The sequence below is a fragment of the Stegastes partitus genome, unplaced genomic scaffold, assembly GCF_000690725.1.
Source record: "Stegastes partitus isolate 25-593 unplaced genomic scaffold, Stegastes_partitus-1.0.2 Scaffold1042, whole genome shotgun sequence".
NCBI lineage: Eukaryota > Metazoa > Chordata > Actinopteri > Pomacentridae > Stegastes > Stegastes partitus.
The window spans coordinates 28,464-48,596 of record NW_007578773.1 but is presented as its reverse complement, the minus strand read 5'-3'; the positions used below and the strand labels follow the sequence as shown (position 1 = coordinate 48,596).

General features: G+C 42.1%; 1 protein-coding gene across 1 annotated transcript in view; it reads left to right on the top strand.

The window, feature by feature from the left end:
- LOC103367378 (semaphorin-5B-like) overlaps nucleotides 1-20,133 on the top strand; it is a 222,994-nt gene that overhangs the window by 177,791 nt on the left and 25,070 nt on the right. Inside the window, exons 10-17 of the mRNA XM_008295383.1 lie at nucleotides 1,293-1,428; nucleotides 3,016-3,223; nucleotides 3,332-3,539; nucleotides 14,987-15,104; nucleotides 15,541-15,725; nucleotides 17,125-17,268; nucleotides 17,629-17,776; nucleotides 18,382-18,607. Coding sequence (XP_008293605.1) covers nucleotides 1,293-1,428; nucleotides 3,016-3,223; nucleotides 3,332-3,539; nucleotides 14,987-15,104; nucleotides 15,541-15,725; nucleotides 17,125-17,268; nucleotides 17,629-17,776; nucleotides 18,382-18,607 — 1,373 coding nt within the window. The remainder of the gene's footprint in view (nucleotides 1-1,292; nucleotides 1,429-3,015; nucleotides 3,224-3,331; nucleotides 3,540-14,986; nucleotides 15,105-15,540; nucleotides 15,726-17,124; nucleotides 17,269-17,628; nucleotides 17,777-18,381; nucleotides 18,608-20,133) is intronic.

Below are 20,133 nucleotides of genomic sequence, written 5' to 3'. Positions count from 1 at the left end.
AAAATGAAAGGTGTCAGATCAGGTTTTAACATTTACAGAACTTCAGTCAGCTTTGGTTACTTTGAACATGCCGTGTAATTAAACTAATTTGATTAAATGTATGTTTCTGTTCTACAGGATGTCCCATCAGTGTTGCTCTTCTACACCTAGAACACCAACGCTCTTCCCTCATCATTAATACACAGACATTTCCTGTGTGTTGATGATAATCAGTGACTATTCAAGTCAAACAGAAAGACTTTGGTCCTTCCTTAAAACATTTCTGAGTAGCCTGTGTTTGTAGTTGTGACCCAAGTAACTGCAGATAAATTATATAGTATTCCTTTCCTGCAAAACCCACCAAACCACACTCACATTGAGGCCTCACCAGAACCATTTACCAAACCACAGTGACACATCTTTTTCAGCGAGCAGCAGCCAGCAGTGATTTATACTTATCTCAAGGTGCTGAAACAGCTCACAAAGCCCCATGAAGTCATTTCACCTCCATTTTTCACTCGTCCATCTCACATGCTGCATCCTACTCACACCGAAAGCCAGAAAAACCCAGACACCCAAAGCATATTTTTACACTCCGTGTCCTGTTTTAAGCGTGTAACTGCAGTGACTGGGCCTCTCCTATGTAGACATAACAGAAATCTCTTTCTCTCTGTGTTTCTGTCTCTGTTCCCATATTGTTATCACTCACTATCTTGTAACTGGAGGTTTATCAGCATCCCACAAGCCGTGCAAAGGCAGCAGGCGGTTGACTGTGTAGTGAAAAGTGGCTGTGTTGTGCTGGGTGTGTAGGAGCGGGAGGAAAGGAGCAGTCAGCAGTAGCAGGCAGTTAAGAAACTCATTACCTTGCAGCACATTACAGCTAAAGAGTATCACAATAATAACTTTACTCACATTGCCAGTTTAGCCGGGGTTTACTCTCGTACGTTACACCTGTGAGGCGGATCGGTGTGTGTGTGTATGTGTTTGCACATAATCTGTGCAACTGCCTCCCATATCCTCTGCTTAATACTGTCCCCATTCACTGTGCAGCGCTGATAGCATAGCTTAGCCTGCAGCCAAAGCAAACCAGACACGTAGAGCCTGTTCAGTGCAGGTATAAATGACAGGACTTCCATTAAGAGGATGGAATACTTTGCAGAATGGCTTTATTACACAGCTGGACGCTGCCGATTTCTGATATGCCTTCATTTACTACCAGCAGTTGAACTGTTTTGAATATTATTGTTGAAGTAATGTCTTTCTATTCACCTTGTTTCTCCCCTCTCTACCTCTTCATGTCTCTCCCTATAAAGCAACAGCATTGCGGCATCTGCAGTTTGTGCCTTCAACCTGAGCGCCATCACTCAGGCCTTCAACGGGCCTTTCCGCTCCCAGGAGAACCCTCGCTCCACCTGGCTCCCCACACCCAACCCCATCCACAACTTCCAGGTTGGTTTATCAGTGACACACTCTTACACCAGTGACATCAGTCAGTTCAGATGTGAAAAAAGTCTGTTGCAAAGATTTTGTACAGTAAAAATTGTACCAAAATCTGATTATTTACATTCCATACTATTTAACTTTGCACATTCCCTGCACACTGGAAACATTTCTATTGCTTCTTATAATCCCTTGAAGTGCTACATTTTGCTGCTAATTTGACTTGTAACACTTTTTTAAATCTACGTGTTAGTGTTTACTGTTGTGTGCTAAAACACCAAATCTCATTCCTCGTATGTGAAAACCTGTTTGGCAATTAAACTGATTCTAATTACGAAGTGGGAGAATTTGTAAGTGTTCCAATAACAATACTACCAGACTATACAGTTTACTGGAGAAAAAAAAAAAAGTGTATGTCTAAATATATAATGTGTCAAATGCAGTGTGTATAAAACTGCTTCTAAATCTGTTAAGAACAAGTTCTCGAGTACATTTTTAAAGTAACACAAAATTACACAGTTGTCTCTGAAAGCCTTCTATTCTCTACACGACCCTCTCTACACAGTCTTGTCCTTGTAATCTTGTCATCACCCAAAAAAAAAAACTAATCAGTGCTATATAGCAGACTTTTCCTGTGAATCCTCCACAAAAAAGCTTCTGTTAAACTGCAAAGATGTCTGCAGTCTACTGCACAAACATGATCCAACTTCGAACAAAGCGCAATAAAATCATCCTTTGTTCCAGCAAATATATTTTCTTGTAACAGCAGGACTGCAGAACTGTTCTCTCATTCAGTTCTTGCCCCCAGGCCATATCGCTCTGATAAAAAAAAAAAAACTCTCTAAATGATATTTTTTGTTTTGCAAAGCTGTACCTTAGTCTTGCATGTTAAACCACTGGGTGTCTAGAGCTTGCTGGTGGTGGTACATGGTGCTTGTTTTTTTTTTTTTTAACTTCATGGCTAAATAATTACACAGGTTAGAGACTAAACGCAGGAACTTAATACATATTCTGATTATTATGAAACAGCATATTAATAGTCACAAATCACAGTGTGGTGCAGAGAATAGTGGCCCACAAGAGGAAACAAACTGAAAAAAAGTAATAAACTGAGATATATAGATATCATATACCCTCTGAAATGCAAAAAGTCATTGCTGTACCTCCAAAAGCATCTACAGCTGCAATCTCCCCAAAATGGAATCACCAATGGAAAATGGAAAATCTATCTTTCAGCTCAAGTCCCAAAGACTGAGCAGAAGCTGCAATCCACAGCGAAGGTCTTCAACTCAAACAAAGCTTTTCAGAAGGCTGTCATTTTATATTTCTTCTGCTGGAGTGTCTCATTAAGCTGCTGTTCTGTTACTGCGGTCACAATGACTGTGTAGTTATGCTCCTGTGAAAAAGTTGCGATTACTGACAATAGAATTAAGAACTGAAACAATCTCGCCAGACACGGTGTATTGATTTAGCAAGTACAAAGACGGGCGCGTGAGGCCCATCTCCATTGTTTGGTCTTTTTCTTGCTTTTCTCCTCGTCTTCCTAGAAACATAACATAGATGGGTAATCTATGTTTTCTCTCCTTTGCTCTGCAGTGTGGCACCATCGATGACGAGGGTCCCAACGAGGGTCTGACGGAGCGCAGCCTGCAGGACGCTCAGCGCCTTTACCTGATGAACGATGTGGTTCAGCCGGAGTCTGTCGATCCGCTGGTCATGCAGGATGACGTTCGTTTCTCAAACCTAGTGGTGGACATTGTTCAGGGCATGGACACCCTCTACCACGTTATCTACATCAGCACAGGTTAGCACTCTTCCTTTAGCATTACCAGACAACATCAACCTTAAGATGAAGCAGAAGAGTGCATTTTAGCTTCCCTTATATTTCTTCTTATCCTTCTTTGTGAACCAGAATATGGCACCATCCTGAAAGCACTGGCGACGCCCAACAAGAACCTGCAAGGTTGTTACCTGGAGGAGATGGAGCTCCTCCCATCAGGTGTACGAGAACCAATCCTGAGCTTGCAGATCCTGCACAGCGACAGGTCGCTCTTCGTTGGGCTTCACAACAGAGTCCTGAAGATCCCACTGGAGAGGTGCTCCACCTACAAAACTGAGACGTGAGTACAGTGAAAAAATGGACCCAGGATGATCATGCTTATGTAAATATTACACTACAATGTTGACAAAAACACAACATTCCCCCACACCACTGACGCGAATGGGGATTTTTAAATCTTTTTTGGTTTTTCACCTTGTTAACATGTTCATATGGTGTTTTTTCATATGTGCAAGAGGACATATTATGAGCAAAACAAGCAGTTAACACCATGGCTGAGCGTTTACGCCTTGAAACTACAGTTTTCTGATGACAGTCTCAGAAAACTGATTCAGAGAGCCAGAGTTTCTTCTGTCACAAACCCAACGAGCCAATCCAGACAGTCCCACTGTACAGGCTGGCTTTTTGTCTCAATGTTCTGCTTCCAGTTCAAACATGTATGACTGAATCACTCCATTATTACCTGCTGTCATGTAGTTTCAAAGTGATTGAGCAGAGGTGTAGATGAGCTGATGTGCTTGAGCTGCAATTACTGGACACAGAGGCTTCACAGATCAGCATATTCCAGAGGAAGCAACACTGTAGAGCTGCATCTAAGTCATTTAAGGCAAGAGGAGATTATTTTCACATGAATAAAATGCTAAATATGTAACTTTGATATTGGACTGGAATGGGACTCATCACTGTATGTTGTGGATTCAACCTATGTTAAATAACCTCCAATTTTATTGTTGTTCAACCACTCCCGTGCTGCTCAGCATCAGTATGTTCACTGCTGGAAGGTATATTACAGGGTTTTTTTCTCAAGTATTATTGCGGTTTGGCTTCTGCCCACCAGCAGCAGCACTCAGCACCTTTGATAAGTAAACACCTCGTCGTGGATCTAGTGAAGGCCAGTATCTGCTGAACAAGGTGAATATGGCAGGGCCTTAGTTGCACTTTAGATCTCCAACTACAAATCAAATAGGTGATTAATTGTCAGCTATTACATGAATTGGCAACTATTTTAATCACTGATTAATTGTTTTGAGTAATTCTTATGAGAAGAAAAGCAGAAATTCTTGGATTCTGGCTTCTCAACTTTGAATGTTTCTGGTTTCTTTACTCCTCTATGACAGTAAACTGAACATCTTTGGGTTGTGAATAAAACAAGACATTTGTTATCTTAGGCTGTGGAAAACACTGAGGTTTTTTTAGGATTTTCTGACACTTTATAGCTTAAACCACTCATCAATTAATCAAAAGATAATTTACCAATTAATAAACAATAAAAATAATCCTTTGTTGCAGCCCTACTGCACATCGTTCCTCCTCTTATTCTATTTCACCTCTGCGCTGTGTGCTCTGATTGTCGTGAGACTTCCGAAAGTCCCACGACAAGAATTAAACAATGAAGCACGTGAGAGATAGCAGCCCTCACTCTGTGAAAGCAGCCATGCATTAAACACAGTGTGCATTTTATTGTTCGTGTAATGCCTTTTGGCAGTGGGTTCATTCTAACCTGGTTGGACCTCTATTGAAGGCAATTATCTGTCCTCAACTAGGATTAATGTCGGGAAGACCTCGCCTATAATAATTAAAGTCCTTATGGAGGCAGACGAATGATGGGAGCAGTATCTGCTCGCCAGAGGAAATTAGTTTGTTGTGCTTTTGCAGTAATGAAGTTCTGAATAATACAGAGAGAGCTCTGTTCTGGCTTTTGTTTGTTTCGGAATCCGACGATAAACAAAAAGTGTGTGTGAAGCTACAACAGCCAGAGAAGTTTCTCTACAGGCGTGTTCTTGTGTGAAAGAGATACAAAGACACAAAGAGAGGCAGAGAGACAGAAGGCTTTTGCTCTCCAGCTCCAGTGTCATTCATGTGAAAATGTCTGTCTTGAGGCAGGGGGAAAGCTCGCTGGCTGTTTGTCCAACCTCTCTGTATCTCATCAGCACTCCTCAATCAGGATCCTCTGCTGGCCACCTCGGTTCTTCAAAGTCAACTTCATTTTAGCATACAAATGGCTCGTTGCTTTTTCCGCTGTATATGTGTGTGCGAGTGTGTGTGTGTGTGTGTGTGCAGAGGACAGTCGACTTGGTGTGATTTGTGTGGGTTGGTGCTTGGACGAGCTCTCATATGCGTGCTGCATGATGAGTCAGCTCGCTGTTTCCACTAAATCCAAAACTCCCAGACAACACAGGAGCAGACACATGAGAGTCAGACACAGAGAGGAAGCACAAGGAGAGAGAAAAGCCAAGAGAAATATAGATGGAAAGAAAATCAGAGCCTACTTAAGACGCAGTGGGGTGAAACGAGTGGGCTCCAAGGGCACCTGAAGGGGAGGAAGAAGGGAAGGAGGGGAGAGGGGGGGCGAGGTAGGATGGGCCACCTTTAATCTAGTTTGCAATATTCTGCTCACCTCTGCAGCTCGCTCACAATCTTTCACATGCAGCCGAAGGCGCACCGAGCTGCAGGATACAAGAGGTGTCAACCTGTCGAGCTCGCTGGGTCGGACTCAAGCAGGTAGAAAAAGGCAGGTGGCTCACGTTGAGTCAAGAGAAAATAAACGGCCAGGTAGGGAGTTAATGCATGTGAATATGAGAGCAGCTAATATTCTCATTAACAGAAATCTGGTAATTAGACAAATGTGCCTGCTGTAGTTTTCCTAGAGCCTAAATGTGTGCAAAACTCAACAGTAAAGCACCAAATCTTCACATGTAACAGCCTGATGAGTGCATTTTTAACAGGTGGCTACTTACACACATTCTTACATCAGATGTTAGAGATGATTTTTTTCACCTCTAACACAGACGTTTTTCGTTGAACAAAGCTGAGACGCCAACTTGTGTTCCAGCACTTTGTTAATCTCTTTATTAACCACCTCCAGCCCTGACACACAAGTGTATTATGAGGCTTTTCTTTAGTGTATTGTCATCAGCGAAGAATGAGCGCTAAGGCAGTGGAAGGAGATTCAAAAGGAAGACTCTCCCATAAGAGTGACAGCAGACATTGTTGCTCCTGTACTGTCCTGCTTAAGCGGCGCAGATTAGCATTCGCCGCTGAATTGAAGAACTTCTTTGAGGCTAAACTAGATTAAATTTGCAACACATCATGTCCCTGACATATACTGTGGAGAACTTAACTAAGCAGGTTACAAAGCTGGAAAGCAGTTGTTTCAACATGAGTACAGTGCACAGCTGAAATCTATAAACGGGTGACAAATAAAGGGAAAATGTGACCTCTACAGTGAAGGATTTGGTCCCTCTGTTATGCTGTGGGGGGTGTTTTGATGGCATGGTTTGGGTCTGTTTTATTTCACCTTAGTGTAAAATCAATACAAAGTTGTTTAGTCTATCCCGATGGGAGTTGTCACCACCAGGATGACAATGGCTCTATCATATGTAGTGACCTATAGGAAACCTGTAGGAGATTTTTGACCAATGAACATTCTATAAAACCATCATCAAAACACCAAATATCGTCTGTAACATTGGTATTCTATTGCTCCAACAGAGCTGCAGAGACTTAAAAAAACAATACTAAGGCAGTCCAACACCTTATTAAGACACTTTATGCTGGTTTATCCGTCTGTAGTTGGTGATCTGAAGGCAGACAAATGGACACAGTTGAGAAGTTTCTGGACTACTGACCTACTAGAGTCTGTTGAGGAGGCTGACTTTGAACCAGTAGACTTCACTGCAGCTGGTCCCAGTCAAAGATCACACATCGGTACTGGTGATTTGGGAAACTTGCAAACCAGGGAAACAGCACTGCAGCCACCCTGCGTGCACAAATGGAGATTGCAATACAAATGTTTCAAGCAAAAACTATTTCAAATTTGATGCTTTTTTTTTTTTTTTTATGAACAGTCTTGCAAACATCACTAAAACCCTCCATGCGATCCTGGAGGTGTTACAGAAAAAGCACCACATTACTCCCAAAACTGACTGGAGCAGAGGGCAGCTCTACTCCTGCTCTAACTATTTTGTCTTTCTTTCTTTCTGAGCCATCTTCTGTTCATCTCTCCAGGGCACCCACCGCTCAGAAAAAAGACCCACCTGCCATTTTACTCTTTTCTATTCTGAACAAATGCCTCATCATTGTCCTGCTGTCTGAATGAGCCGGAAAGAATTTCCATTCAACTTTTTCTGCGTTGTGCGCAGTCATCCCGTACACTCAACCGTATATTCATTCACGCACAGCTGATCATTCTCACATGTCTGATCAGCAGCCACACATGCTGCTTTTCACCGTCATGCGCACCGACGGTGAGGTACGGCAGCGTTTTTCGGTGCTGCGGTGGGCGTCGCAGTGATAGAATGAAGGTCAGACGTGATTTATACACAAACAGTAATTATCCGCTTTGTTAGAAAACATCCTGCTGGTAATTGAATAATAGATGGACTGTGGCTGTACAGCTGCAGTGATCCTTCATGTATGTAAGTGTACACGGCTGCAGTTAGTTAGACATGGTGTTAAAAAAAAAAAAAAAAAACGCTGACTCCTACAGCTTACAGCAAAAACAAATGCTGGTTGGAATGCCTGTACAGTTGTTGCCGTCTGAAAACTCAATTACGTTTAAGTGCCTTTAATGTTTAGTTTTCCTTTGTTATCGATCCAGATTGGCGGCTGGGGCGAGCTCTGCAGCCCTGAGAGTAGAATAACATTTGCATCATCATCTTTAACTCAAGTGCTTTTTTTTTTTTTTTGGTTACACTGCTAAACCTTTTTAACTGCCAGTGATTTGTATCCTTTTAGTGATCGCTTGCAGACAAACGCTGCAGCTTGTGTTCTGCTGTGTGTGCGTGTGAGTGTGTACATGTCTGTGTGTGTTTGTCCTCTATTTGGTGTAATTATATTTGACCTGGTCAATTGGCACCTCTGGCTAACAGCACCACTCTGTCCTCCACACAGCCCCTATCTCTCTATCTCACTCTGTTAGCGAAGTGATTTATTTTGGCTGCAGCGGGCGGCGTGCTTGCTTAGCTGCAATGTTGCATCCATCAGGTCTTTTTTTTTTTTTTTTCTTGCCTTCACTGAGGGATGAAATGTAGTCCACACTGCCAAATAGAGTATGAAGCTATGAAAGTCCTGATTACACAGACAAAAAAAAACCTGCTTAAGAGTAAGTGCACTTTACTTAACTGGATTGGTTTCCTCTTTTTGTTAAAACTGAAGGTGTCAGATAGGGAACAATGGTTTTACATGTGGGGGGTTTCGTTGGAATGTTGGTCGATATTTTTTCTTTGACTGTTTTCGCAGCTGGTGTTGAGAAAGACGAACGAGCATGAGAAAGAGGGGAAACAAAAATAACTACAAGGAGGAGGAAACGCTGAATAAATGATGAGGATAATGTTGAAGAGGATGAAATGGAACAAATCAGGCTTTCTGTAGCGGCTGTTTTCCTACAGCAAAACCACCAACTCGCACATCTGCTTACATAAACATTACGTTTTATTACAAGAGGTACAATTGTCCTGCTGGTGAGAGTTTGGATTTTCGCCTGAAGGGCCTTGGCTCAAGTGTGCGGTTGTGAGCGTGATTAACGGTGACCCGGCAGCAGTCGCGGGGCCGAGGAGGCCGAGGCCGGCTGCAACAGGAGTTTAAAACAGCATCAGGAAACCGCTAAGTGGCTATCGAGGAAAACCACTGACCACTAACACCGTCTGTGTGTGTGTGTGGCTGCTTGTTAAAACCAGCGCGCATTAGGTATTGCAGTGCCACTTTCGTTATACTTCTTTAGCATCATTCCCTATAGGATGCCTATACGGCGGTAGACTTCCTCGTCTGTCTCTGTGTGAGGGGAGCTCACAGGCTGGTCCCCAGAAAACCCAATTTACTGTCGGCTCTGGCTGCCAGCCTGTCAGCAGGCCTCTAGAGCTCACTGCTGCTAAGCCTGTATGACCAATCAGAGGAACACTTCAGCAGCCAAGGACTAAGAGAGAGGAGAGAGATGGTGTTCACACAGTGGATGTATTTATTACTGCTCCAAAATGCTGTTACTTTTATTACAGGCTTTGTTCAGGCTGAATCTCAGTGTAATCATTTTTTCCTCTGTCTCATTCTGACTCTCTGCTTCTGTCTATATTGCTTTCTCACATTCATCTCTCTCACAGCCTTGATTTGAACAAGGTCTTAGCCTCCAGTCTTAATTGTATATTTTTACACATGGATATCTGCCAGTGTGTGCAATCTTATCTCTCTTTTATTTTTTATTTTTTTGATTAAAGCATGCACTGGCACTCTCCAATGCATACCTGTCTATGTATAAATTCAAGTTGTATCTATGTGTACTCATCTAAACAGAATGAAATCTCATCTTGTGCTCTCAAAATTTCAAATATAATTATTATGGAGATTTTGCTGGTTCTACACATACCTACGTTTGTGAGAGGACTGTATTTTTGCAGTTCAGCAAAGCCAACAGAATGATGTAAGACAATCTGGGAGATTTCAAGATAAACTTTCAATATATTTTATTAATAATTTCAGCTGAATACGAACCTCTGGTGTTTAGAACAGGCAGCCTGTGCAATATAAGTTATACAAAGACAGCAGGTTAACCCTGTGTTGTGAAAGTGTCAAATGCCTTCAGACAAGATTTTAGCAGTTACACTGTACAACCCTTGATTGTAAGCCACTTAAACCTACTGGATTTTTTTGGCTGATAAGGTGACTATGGAGCTCCATTAAATTGATCTCCTTATAACTTTTACTGGCTGCATTTATTATATTAAAGGAGTTTAAAGGACAGGTGGCATGTTGGTGCAAAGTCACCTCACTCAACAACAGTGTCCGAGGCTTAGACTCGTCAGTCCTGAGAGGTGCATTATGAATTAATCACTGTAATTAATGGGCTAGCGAGGTACGTTGAGCCTAAAGCCAGAGTTGTCAATGTCACAAAGGTGGCTCTCTTTGAATCCGTTACCACGGTAACTGATGCTGCTCAACTATCCTGCTTCAGAGGAGGTTTTGTTCTGGGATTTAAGAAGCTTTAAGAAGCGTCTCCCTTTCACCAACTCAGAGTCCTTTCTGAGCGAAGGGAAACATAACTGCAAACCTGTTGAGATGTATGTTAGTGAGGTCATTAAACAAAGTCATGGTCAGGTACAGCGGCACAACCTCAGTGTGTTGTCTCGCCAGGTAAACCTACACATGCTCAGTGAGTGATGCAGAAAATGCATAAATATGTTTTTATGGTTGGTCCCAAAGTCCAGTTTACGCTGTTAACATTGCAGATAATAGAACATTGACTGGAAAATTGATGAGTCTATTAGTATTTCTTACAGAGAATATTCAATCAATCGGAAAAATTTCACCCTTGATTTGGCCAAAAACTAAAGTGATTTCCACGTGTTCCTCGTTATGAGACGATGTCAGACTTAAATGCACTTCTTGAGTATGGCGTTTTAATGTATGAGGTTTAAAATGCATTGAGAGTGCACTTAGTGGTAAAATAAATGGCCTATATTAAAGATTAGGAGTTTTCTACCCACATTACTCTCTGGCATCATTTGCAGTACCAGCAGTTTTTACTGTAAAAATGTTTTATTTTCTTTACAGCTCTCTTTTATAACAACCTGTTCCTCTTGACTGAAGTCGGCAGCATGTCATTGTTCCATTATGTGCAGTAAAATGATGCATCAAACGCTCCCATTTTATCCTACTTGAAGTTTTTGTTGAGCCACCTGACGTAAAGAAGCTATGCCCAGCTTGCTTTGCAGTCGACCCCTCTGGTGCTTCTCTGTTTCGTGTTTGCATGTTCTTCCTGCATCAGTGTTTGTCTCCTTTGGGTCCAAAGAGAAGCAGGTTGCTCCAAGTGACCTAAAGCAGTCAATGGTTGCTTGTCTGAATGTCAGCCCTATGGCAGACCTGTCCTTATGTAACCTGCCTCTTGCCCGTGGATGCACTAAATGATTGAAATCAAGGAATTGGGTTCAGATGAACTGACTTGATAAAATGGTGTCAAACATCATCTAATCCCCTGAAGACAACAGTTCAGCTCCATTAATCTCTTTATCTTGTCCATATGTGTATCATCCATCTCTGCACTATGTCTGTGTCTCCTACTCCTCCTCTCCTCCCTTTCAGCCGTTTAAAAAATATTTCCTCGTCCTCCATCTCTCTTTGTCTCGTAGCATGTGTCTGCCTTCCCATTGTTTCCTCGGTGATGATGCAGCTCCTTTGTATTCACCAGGGACTAAAACTGTACAGGGAGGACACCAGGCTTTTTTTTTTTTTCTTGGCAGACAGCCATCACACTTTTGTTTTCCAGATTTATTTTTTTTTTCCCAACCCGGCACCATCAGTCTTCAGCCTGGCTCCAACTGGGCCTAATTGGATGTATTAGCACTGAGTGCTAGCAGGAGTTCTCCGTGTTTCCGATTCATCATAGCAGACTTCCTAAATGGCCAGCTCAGCCCAGCACAGCGGGGAAAAAAGCCCCGGGGACAGGCTCTCTCTCCCCCGAGGAGAGGATGAGGAGAGCCTGTCAGCGGTGGTCTCCTGAGAGTGGAAGCAAAAAAAAATGACAAACCTTGTGTGAGGAGATGGCGAGAGGCCAGCGTATGCAGACGTATGCTGAACTGAGTCAAGCCCGCCAAGTCAGCCTTTGCTGAGAAAGTCCCAGAGTGTCAGTGCTACAGCTAATAATGGCTGGATGCAATTCATAATTTATCAGTTCTGGTGATCATATTTGCAATTATACACTGACAGGCTCCCATTAAAGGCGAGGTGAACTGTTGTTTTTATGTCTAGTTGTTAAAGGTCCTATAATAAAAGGAGACACTGGTTTTTACAGCATTCACAAACGATTTAAAATGCCAATTACACCCCCACAGAGGGAATTCGGCAGATTTATCTTCTGATGCCAGTCGTCCAGACATATTGTTATATGGGCTGGTGAGTTTTTGCCTCTCAGTCTGTTTAAAATTTAACAGGCCATGTTCCATAGCTTCTTTATTTTGATATAGTGGGCCACCAGGCATGCACGCTGCTGAATTAAATATCACCCGGTGGCCTGCAGGCGCGTCAAAGCAATTCTCTCACACATACCGGGGCATCCACAGAGCAAAGACACGCCCTTACAGTGTACACAAATGGGAGGACTATTCAGAAAACACACCTAATTATGCGCTCGCAGTCACGTGGTTTGGATGAGCTGCACTCCGCTGCATCTGCAGACTCAGCCCCCTGTTCTGGCTGACATCCCTCTGCGCTACCTGTTACAGAAATTAACTTCTCTGTTCCCATAAAAGGCCCCCCTCTCTCTCCATCCACAGTGCCTGTAATTGACTTTTACAGGGGTGCTGTTTTTTAAAAAATTGTGAGCCATCAGGACACTGAGAGCTTTTGGCTGGTGTTTTATGCAGCTGTAGAAAGGTCAGAGTGAGAGCTAAACGCCCCACTACACTGCCTTTTTTCCTCCTTTTTTTCATAGTAAATCCCTGTTTATTAAAAATGGCCACTGGTGAAGGAAATGATTGGAGAAAATCCTAAAGACTGCAGACGTGTGCTGAAGCCAAATCCGTGTTACACTAATAGAATCCAGTAATGCATGTGATATTCTGTATGTGCGTTTATGTCATTTGTACACAAGAAATCAGTGAGATCATGATGCAGTGCGTGAATTGTGACTTTGATACTACTTCATGAGGTTGAACTGTAGTCTTCATGTTATATTTTGGCCAGCATTTTTCTTTAAATTATCGCCAACTGGGTAAATCCAGGATGAAACATGTATTTCCCTGAGGTCAGAAGGCTCCCAGCATGCCTCTCGGCACGTTATCAAGAGCTAATTAGGCTTTAAATCGCTACCACCTCTCCCTTTCATATAGCATTTATTCCATCCTTGAAATACGCACTTATTAATTGTTCCGCTTTGCTGATCTCTGTAATGGAGTGTGTGTGTCTGTCAGAAGTGAGTGTGTTTGTAATCAGAAAGCCAAATGAGAGTCCTTTAGCCACGATGACGTTGCAAAACCACACATCAAAGATTACAATGTAGTCGACCTTGAGCCAAAATGGCAACAAGCTCCTCCCTCCGCTCTTTCAAATGAGCTATTATGCTCACTGAACTGTGAGTTTGCAGCCGACCTCATTACGATTATTGTTTCATCTGTATTGCAGATTGCATTCAGCGTCAGGGTAATAGAGTCACTTAATTAAAATGACACGCAGAAGGTTACCAGTTAATGCGTCATGCCCACAAAGGAAGTCATCTTTTTCCGGCCGTGCCACAGATCGCCGGAGAACACGCTGCCTCCCCACCCCTCACCCTCCCGGGTGTCTGTGGGGGTCACCTGTCATCTGCTGACGAAGCAGTAATGTCTTTATTGGATGTAAACCGACCTCAGGTTCACTGCGGAGCTCCGATCCTGGCACAGAGAGCCGCATTAACACATACAGATTCCTCAACCTCCAGGCTGAAACACTACAGGGCTCTTCAAATAAACCTCGAAGGCCTGTGCCAGAAAGGAGGGGGAAAAAAAAACAACAACAAGAATCTCTCTTTTCAGCGCAAAGGAACGAGGGGAGGAAGAGAACCTACGACAGGAGAAGGAGCGGGAGGGAGACAAAAGGGGCATATGAAGGAGAGGGAGGGAGCGACGCAAAAAGTACAGGGGAGCCTTTGAGAGAGGAGTTATTCAGTCGTTGCCTTTTATTCTGTGTTCCTGAGGCATCCAGATCAGCTCTGGCGGCTTAGCCTCGTCATTACCAGCTTTAGATTTAATTAGCCGTCATTAAGCCTCTGTTTTACTGGAGGAGCTTACAAATATTTAATCACTGTTTGGGTGATGTACCATGTATAGTGTTGTCGGTGTGAGAGAGGAGTGATGTGTTTGTCATCTCTTAGAGTTATTTATATTGTATGTGTAGGGGGTGTCAGACACGACTGAGTGCTCAGGTGTTTCACACTAGACTTTAAATAAATTTGTCATCTTTCATGATTTCACTGGTGTGCTGTTTTTATTTCCTTCTATGTACTTTTTTTTTAAGAACACTGAATCCATAATGATGCTGGTCCTAGTCCACAGTGTTCGTTGCAATTAAAGTTATTTTCCTGTTTCTGGAGAAAATTTCCTAAATTTGGTGTCTAAAATCTGTAAAGGAAATATTTGTACTCTGCGTCTTTGAAGCACAGCATGGCATCATTTTCAATCCAAAACATGTAAAAGGAAATCCAGGTGTTCTGTTCTGCATAGACACAACTACACACATAACTGTTGTGTGGCATTTTTTGTGCCGGATTTGAATGCAACTTTTTCATCAATGAAGGAGGCATATTTAAAAAATGTGTGTGAAGCTCCTCTTTCAACATGTTTGTTTATTCATTTTAGTATTTTCCTGTTTATTTTACTTGGACTATGGCACATCTGTGCAGGGAATACACATATGAAACAGACTTTTGCTCTAACTTTGGTAGCATGTCTGTAATATTTGTTAATGCACAATGTCTTTGTTTAATAACTAAACCTACCCTTCACTCCGTGATGACAACACACTCTTCCTCTTCCCTGTCACCTGCAGACTGTGCTTGGAGGCGAGGGACCCCTACTGTGGCTGGGACTTCAGGCAGCGCAGGTGCACCACGCTGGAGGACAGCTCCAACATGAGCCAATGGAAGCAAAACATCACCCTGTGTCCGGTAAGAGTGACGTCACTGCAGCATTTACTGTAAGAAATGCTAACAGGAGGTCACATCAGTCCTCATGGGGCTTTAAGACTCAGATGTTCTGTGAATGACATCATCTCTGACTAACATCCTCTGGATGTATGAAAGACACGCTTTAGGATAAAAAAAAAGAGGAGAAAAAGGACTGAACTGAAATGAATGACTGTACTAAGATCAAGTGGATTGAATATGGCTGCAGTGAAGTGAGCTGTGGTGAATTTATTCCCATTTAATCCTCTGAAAACTCAGAAGGAAAAGCCCTGTTTGACAGTAAAAGCCCTGTACTCTAAAAGTAATTCTTCAGTGTGCTCTGAACTGCCATTGACACAGTGACCGTGTTGGATGGTTCAATTACCCAGATGCTGTTTTTGTACTCTTCCTGCCTTAATGTCTGATGTTTGTTTTCCAGCTACGGAACCAGACCACCAATGGGGGTTTCGGACCCTGGGCGCCATGGCAACCCTGCAACAATGAAGATGTTGTGGACGGTGTGAGCTCCTGTTTGTGTCGCTCCAGGTCCTGTGACAGTCCTGCTCCTCGGTGTGGGGGCAAAAACTGTGAGGGTCCCACCATCGAAGTCTCAAACTGCTCAAGGTATGAGAATAAAAACAGAAAAGAATTGTTGTTTTTTCACCATCCGTCCCATCACATATTGTCAAGACATATCATGACTTCAATATAACCGATCACACTAATGGTCCAGCAGCGTGCAGCTCATTGTTGTTCCCCAGCTTGATTGCAGAACAACAAGGAGTAGAGAACATGACGTAAAACAACAACAAAAAGACTTAAAGCATGATGCCTAGACGTGATGAAGATAAATTCCTTCTTTCCTTCACTTCATGCAGTGAATTATTGCAGTGGTCTGCTGTCCTGTCTTCCTCAAATGGCAATATACTTTAAACAAGAACCAAGAGAATAGTAAACTCTCCTGTTCTTAAATCTCTACCAGGGACCCCAGTTAGTAACAGAATAGATTCTTACATGTTTTTACAAGCTTATAAATTTCTTAGAAGCCTTAGAGCAAAATACATTTCTAATATGCTTGAAGACTTTTAACCCATTAGATCCCTTACATATTAGATAAACGCAGATTTGCAATTTCTCTGCTTCATTTTTCCTTTATTAAATTTTAGGGCATGTGATTACTAAAACATAACTGCTTTTAAACTGTCCTTGTCTGTTATGTTTGGGCTGTTTTGTTTGATAATTCTGGTCAGAGCGATTTAATTTTTCTCTTCAGTGTATTGTAACTGACGTAGAGCACTTTGTGTTTAAGGTTGAATGAGCTCATGATGTATTCTGGCTGAGTACACTGGACATTGTCAAGTTGAAATTATTAATGCTGTGATTGAGCACATTAAGCCTGTCATTTTGCAAATGAGTCTGGTCCAGGATCAGGCAAACTCTAACATCTTTTCTTTAACTCGGCTGCTGTATCAGTAATGTCCTGAGTGACTTTGAGGCATCTACCCCAGGGCACAATTTACACTCTGACAGAACATGAGAAAGATCATGAAAGTGAGGAATTTTATTGGAAGATGTAGGTGACATCCAGGTTCTCCTTGTGACGTCTCTCACCAATCAGTGTTACAGAGAACAGAGCCAAGACAAAGAGCTTAGGGACCTTCATCCCGCTGGATAGCTACGCCAGATTTAATTCTTGGTGTTGAAATTGAATTGTGCTTTTGCAGAAAGTGGCAATTAAATCATGAGGAGTGCTACCCAGGAACAAAGCACTTAAGCAAATTGAATGAATGCTTCCCGGTCAGAATGAGCTTTCTTTGTGTGTTTGCTTTTCTGTTTCCAGAAGTTCACAATCAGAGCAATCACTGGACAGCTCAAGCTTCTTTTTTTTTTTTTAATCCCCTTTAGCATTAGAGAACACCCTGTGATAAAATAACACTTAAAGCACTGGTGAATAATTATTCGGGTTCCTGAGCAATTGTGAAATTGTGGTGGCTAATATTTTCCAATGTGTCTGTTGCCATAGAAATGGAGGCTGGACACCGTGGTCGTCATGGGGACAGTGCAGCACAACCTGTGGTACGGGCTTCGAGCTGCGTCAACGGTCCTGCAACAACCCGTCACCCCGACATGGTGGCCGTGTGTGTGTGGGGCCCAGCAGAGATGAAAGGTGAGAATAACCACATAGGTTAATAAAGTCACAATGAAAATGAAATTGAATAAATCCTCCTGAGATGTCTTTGCTTCTCAGGAAGGACAATTATTATGTGCATGGCAGTGAGAGGTTAGCTGTCAGGAAAACAAATAACATCAATAAAGTGAACAAATGGAAAATAGTTTCTGAGCAAGTCAAGATTTGAATGTTTTTGACTTCAGACTTCAGGTCACGTCTTTCAGCAAAATATGCTCAAGTTGTGTGACTTGTCAGACTTCAGTTCAAAAGTCTGAAGGTCTCACTCTGTTGTATTTTGATTACGTTCAATTCTGCTGAACTTCTCCGCCTCCACTGCCACCACCGCCACCTTTTCAGGTTCTGCAATGAAGGGGTGTCGTGTCCTCAGCCTATTTTCTGGACCCCATGGGGCTCGTGGACAAAGTGCAGCACCGAGTGTGGCGGAGGTGTCCACTCGAGGGTGCGAACTTGTGAAAATGGCAACAGCTGCCCAGGATGTGCACTAGTAAGAAACACACAAATATGCACTCACAAAGAAAGTGAAAATAGGTGAATATGATTGAAAAATGTTTGAAAAAAATCATAGAATTTGATATAGAGTATTAAAGACGGCAAAGGAAAGCAACCAAAACAATACAAAGCTTTACTAAAAGGAAAGTATTATTAGAGATAAATGTCACCTGTGACCCAATTTCAGATTATTTTTTTTTGTTTACTGTGTGGTGCAATTAATAAAAATGTGTTATTTGAAGATAGATTTTGTGCACAACTGTATTTAAAGCCATTTAAGGTAAATCATGATATAGCCCTACTACATAGTGTTCCTTTACCATCCTCTGTGACATAGCTTGAAGGCTAAATGTGCCAATTCCCTTTTAAAACCATATAGTTAGAGGACATAAAGTTCGGTTTCCTTCAGGAAAAGAAAAAACAATCTCGTGTCAATATCAATTTCAAAGCATCAATACACATGGTCCAAACTGTTTTCTTTTTTTAAAAACACTAAAGAACCTACAGTCAGAGATTGGTGTAAACTTAATCACGTTTAGTCTGTTGTTAAATTATGAATGAAACTTTCTCCACTCTGACTTCTGCCACCATCTCCTTCAGGAGTACAAGGCCTGCAATCTGGAGGCATGTCCAGAGGTGAAGAGGAACACCCCCTGGACCCCCTGGATGCCCGTCAACGTAACTCAAGGCGGCGCTCGCCAGGAGCAGAGGATGCGCTATATGTGCCGAGCCCACCTGTCTGATCCCCATGAACTGCAGATTGGACGGAGGAAGGTGGAGACGCGTTTCTGTCCAAATGATGGTACAGCAGCCTGCGAGACGGATAGTAAGTCAGCCAGCTCATAGATACGGTGATGTGGTCGGGACTCTGAATGTGGGTAAATATGATATCTAAGATGCAGCACAGCTCAATTTTAAATCTAAACCAGTCTTTTCTTCAGCTCAACAACTCAGTGGCAGATTTTAGTGACGATGTTTAAAGACAAATCCTGGCCAAGAGGGAGTATTGCTGCCTTTACTCAATGCTGGAAGAAAGGGACCAAAAAGCTTGTTCACGCTCATGCATTATTCCAAGGTGGATAGCCATCGTGCTCACAGTCACACCAACTAAACTGCATAAATTAGCAATTTTTGCTGTGTTACACACTTGTAGACATTTTTTTTTACCAAGTGAAAATAGCTGAAAAGCTTGTATTAGGTTGAATACTGAATTATATTTTGATAATGCTGGTACTAGTAATGCTGTACTGAGTGCTGCCATCACACAGTTTATTGACACGTCTAAAGTTCTTTTCATCAGTGCCACAAATTCACAATATCTTTGATTTAGAATTTAGTCAGATATGAACAGTTTGAACCCTATGACATAAACACGGCCTATCGCAGCTACAATATTGATAATTCATACAAAACAGTGACTCATGCATTGTTAAGTGAAGAACACCAAAATATTATGTTCATATCTGCTGCCTCTTGCTCACATCTTTAGAAATTACAACACCAACATTAATTCATTCTTATCAGATAACTAGCACATTGCTGCAGACTGCTTAATAAGCACCCAACACGATGTTCAGTGGTCGAGTGATCACATCATAGAACAATTTGAAGTTTTCTTCCAGCGGAATTTAAGAACTCAGGGGACAACATCCCAATGAACAGGTTTCAAGCAGAACTTTTTTCTCCTTTCACTCTGTAATGAGAAGTCTTAACAGTTACTTCACACTGAGGCTTTGATCTCTTTGTAACCTGGACTTCTCCCACGTAGACCTGTTCAATAATCAGTCGATGGATGGCACACCAATCTAGCTTCAGTGCTTTGTTCGACTGTATGCTCCAGCTGTGCTCTCTTGGTGCTGGTTATCCAGCAGTCCCTACGTGATAGATCTTTTTTACACAAAGCTTTCTTCTTTTGCTGATTTGGAAGGTGGACTTTCACATTATCAAGTGTCGGCTCCAAACCCACCTCTTCTGTCTTTTCACTTTTTGGGTAACATTCAAAAGAGTTTCGCCTGACAACTAATCATCCTCAGCTATGATTCTGTGTGTGTTTGAGTTTCTGTTTGATGCTTTTATTAATTCTGCAGGGACACTTTGGGGGTGATGCAGCACTATAAATGAACTGACTCAAAAAAGTGTAAAGGTCACCTTAAAGGTCACCTATTATGTATGGGAATAAATAGAGGGTTAGAACGTAAATTCAATGTGAATTATTCCCTAAACTTCAATAGACTGACTTTTAAAAAAGGAGTTAATAGAAAAGAAAATGTGCCAAGAATCAAAAGACGAAATGTCAATAATGTATATTCATCCATCCATTATCTATACACCGCTTAATCCTCACTAGGGTCG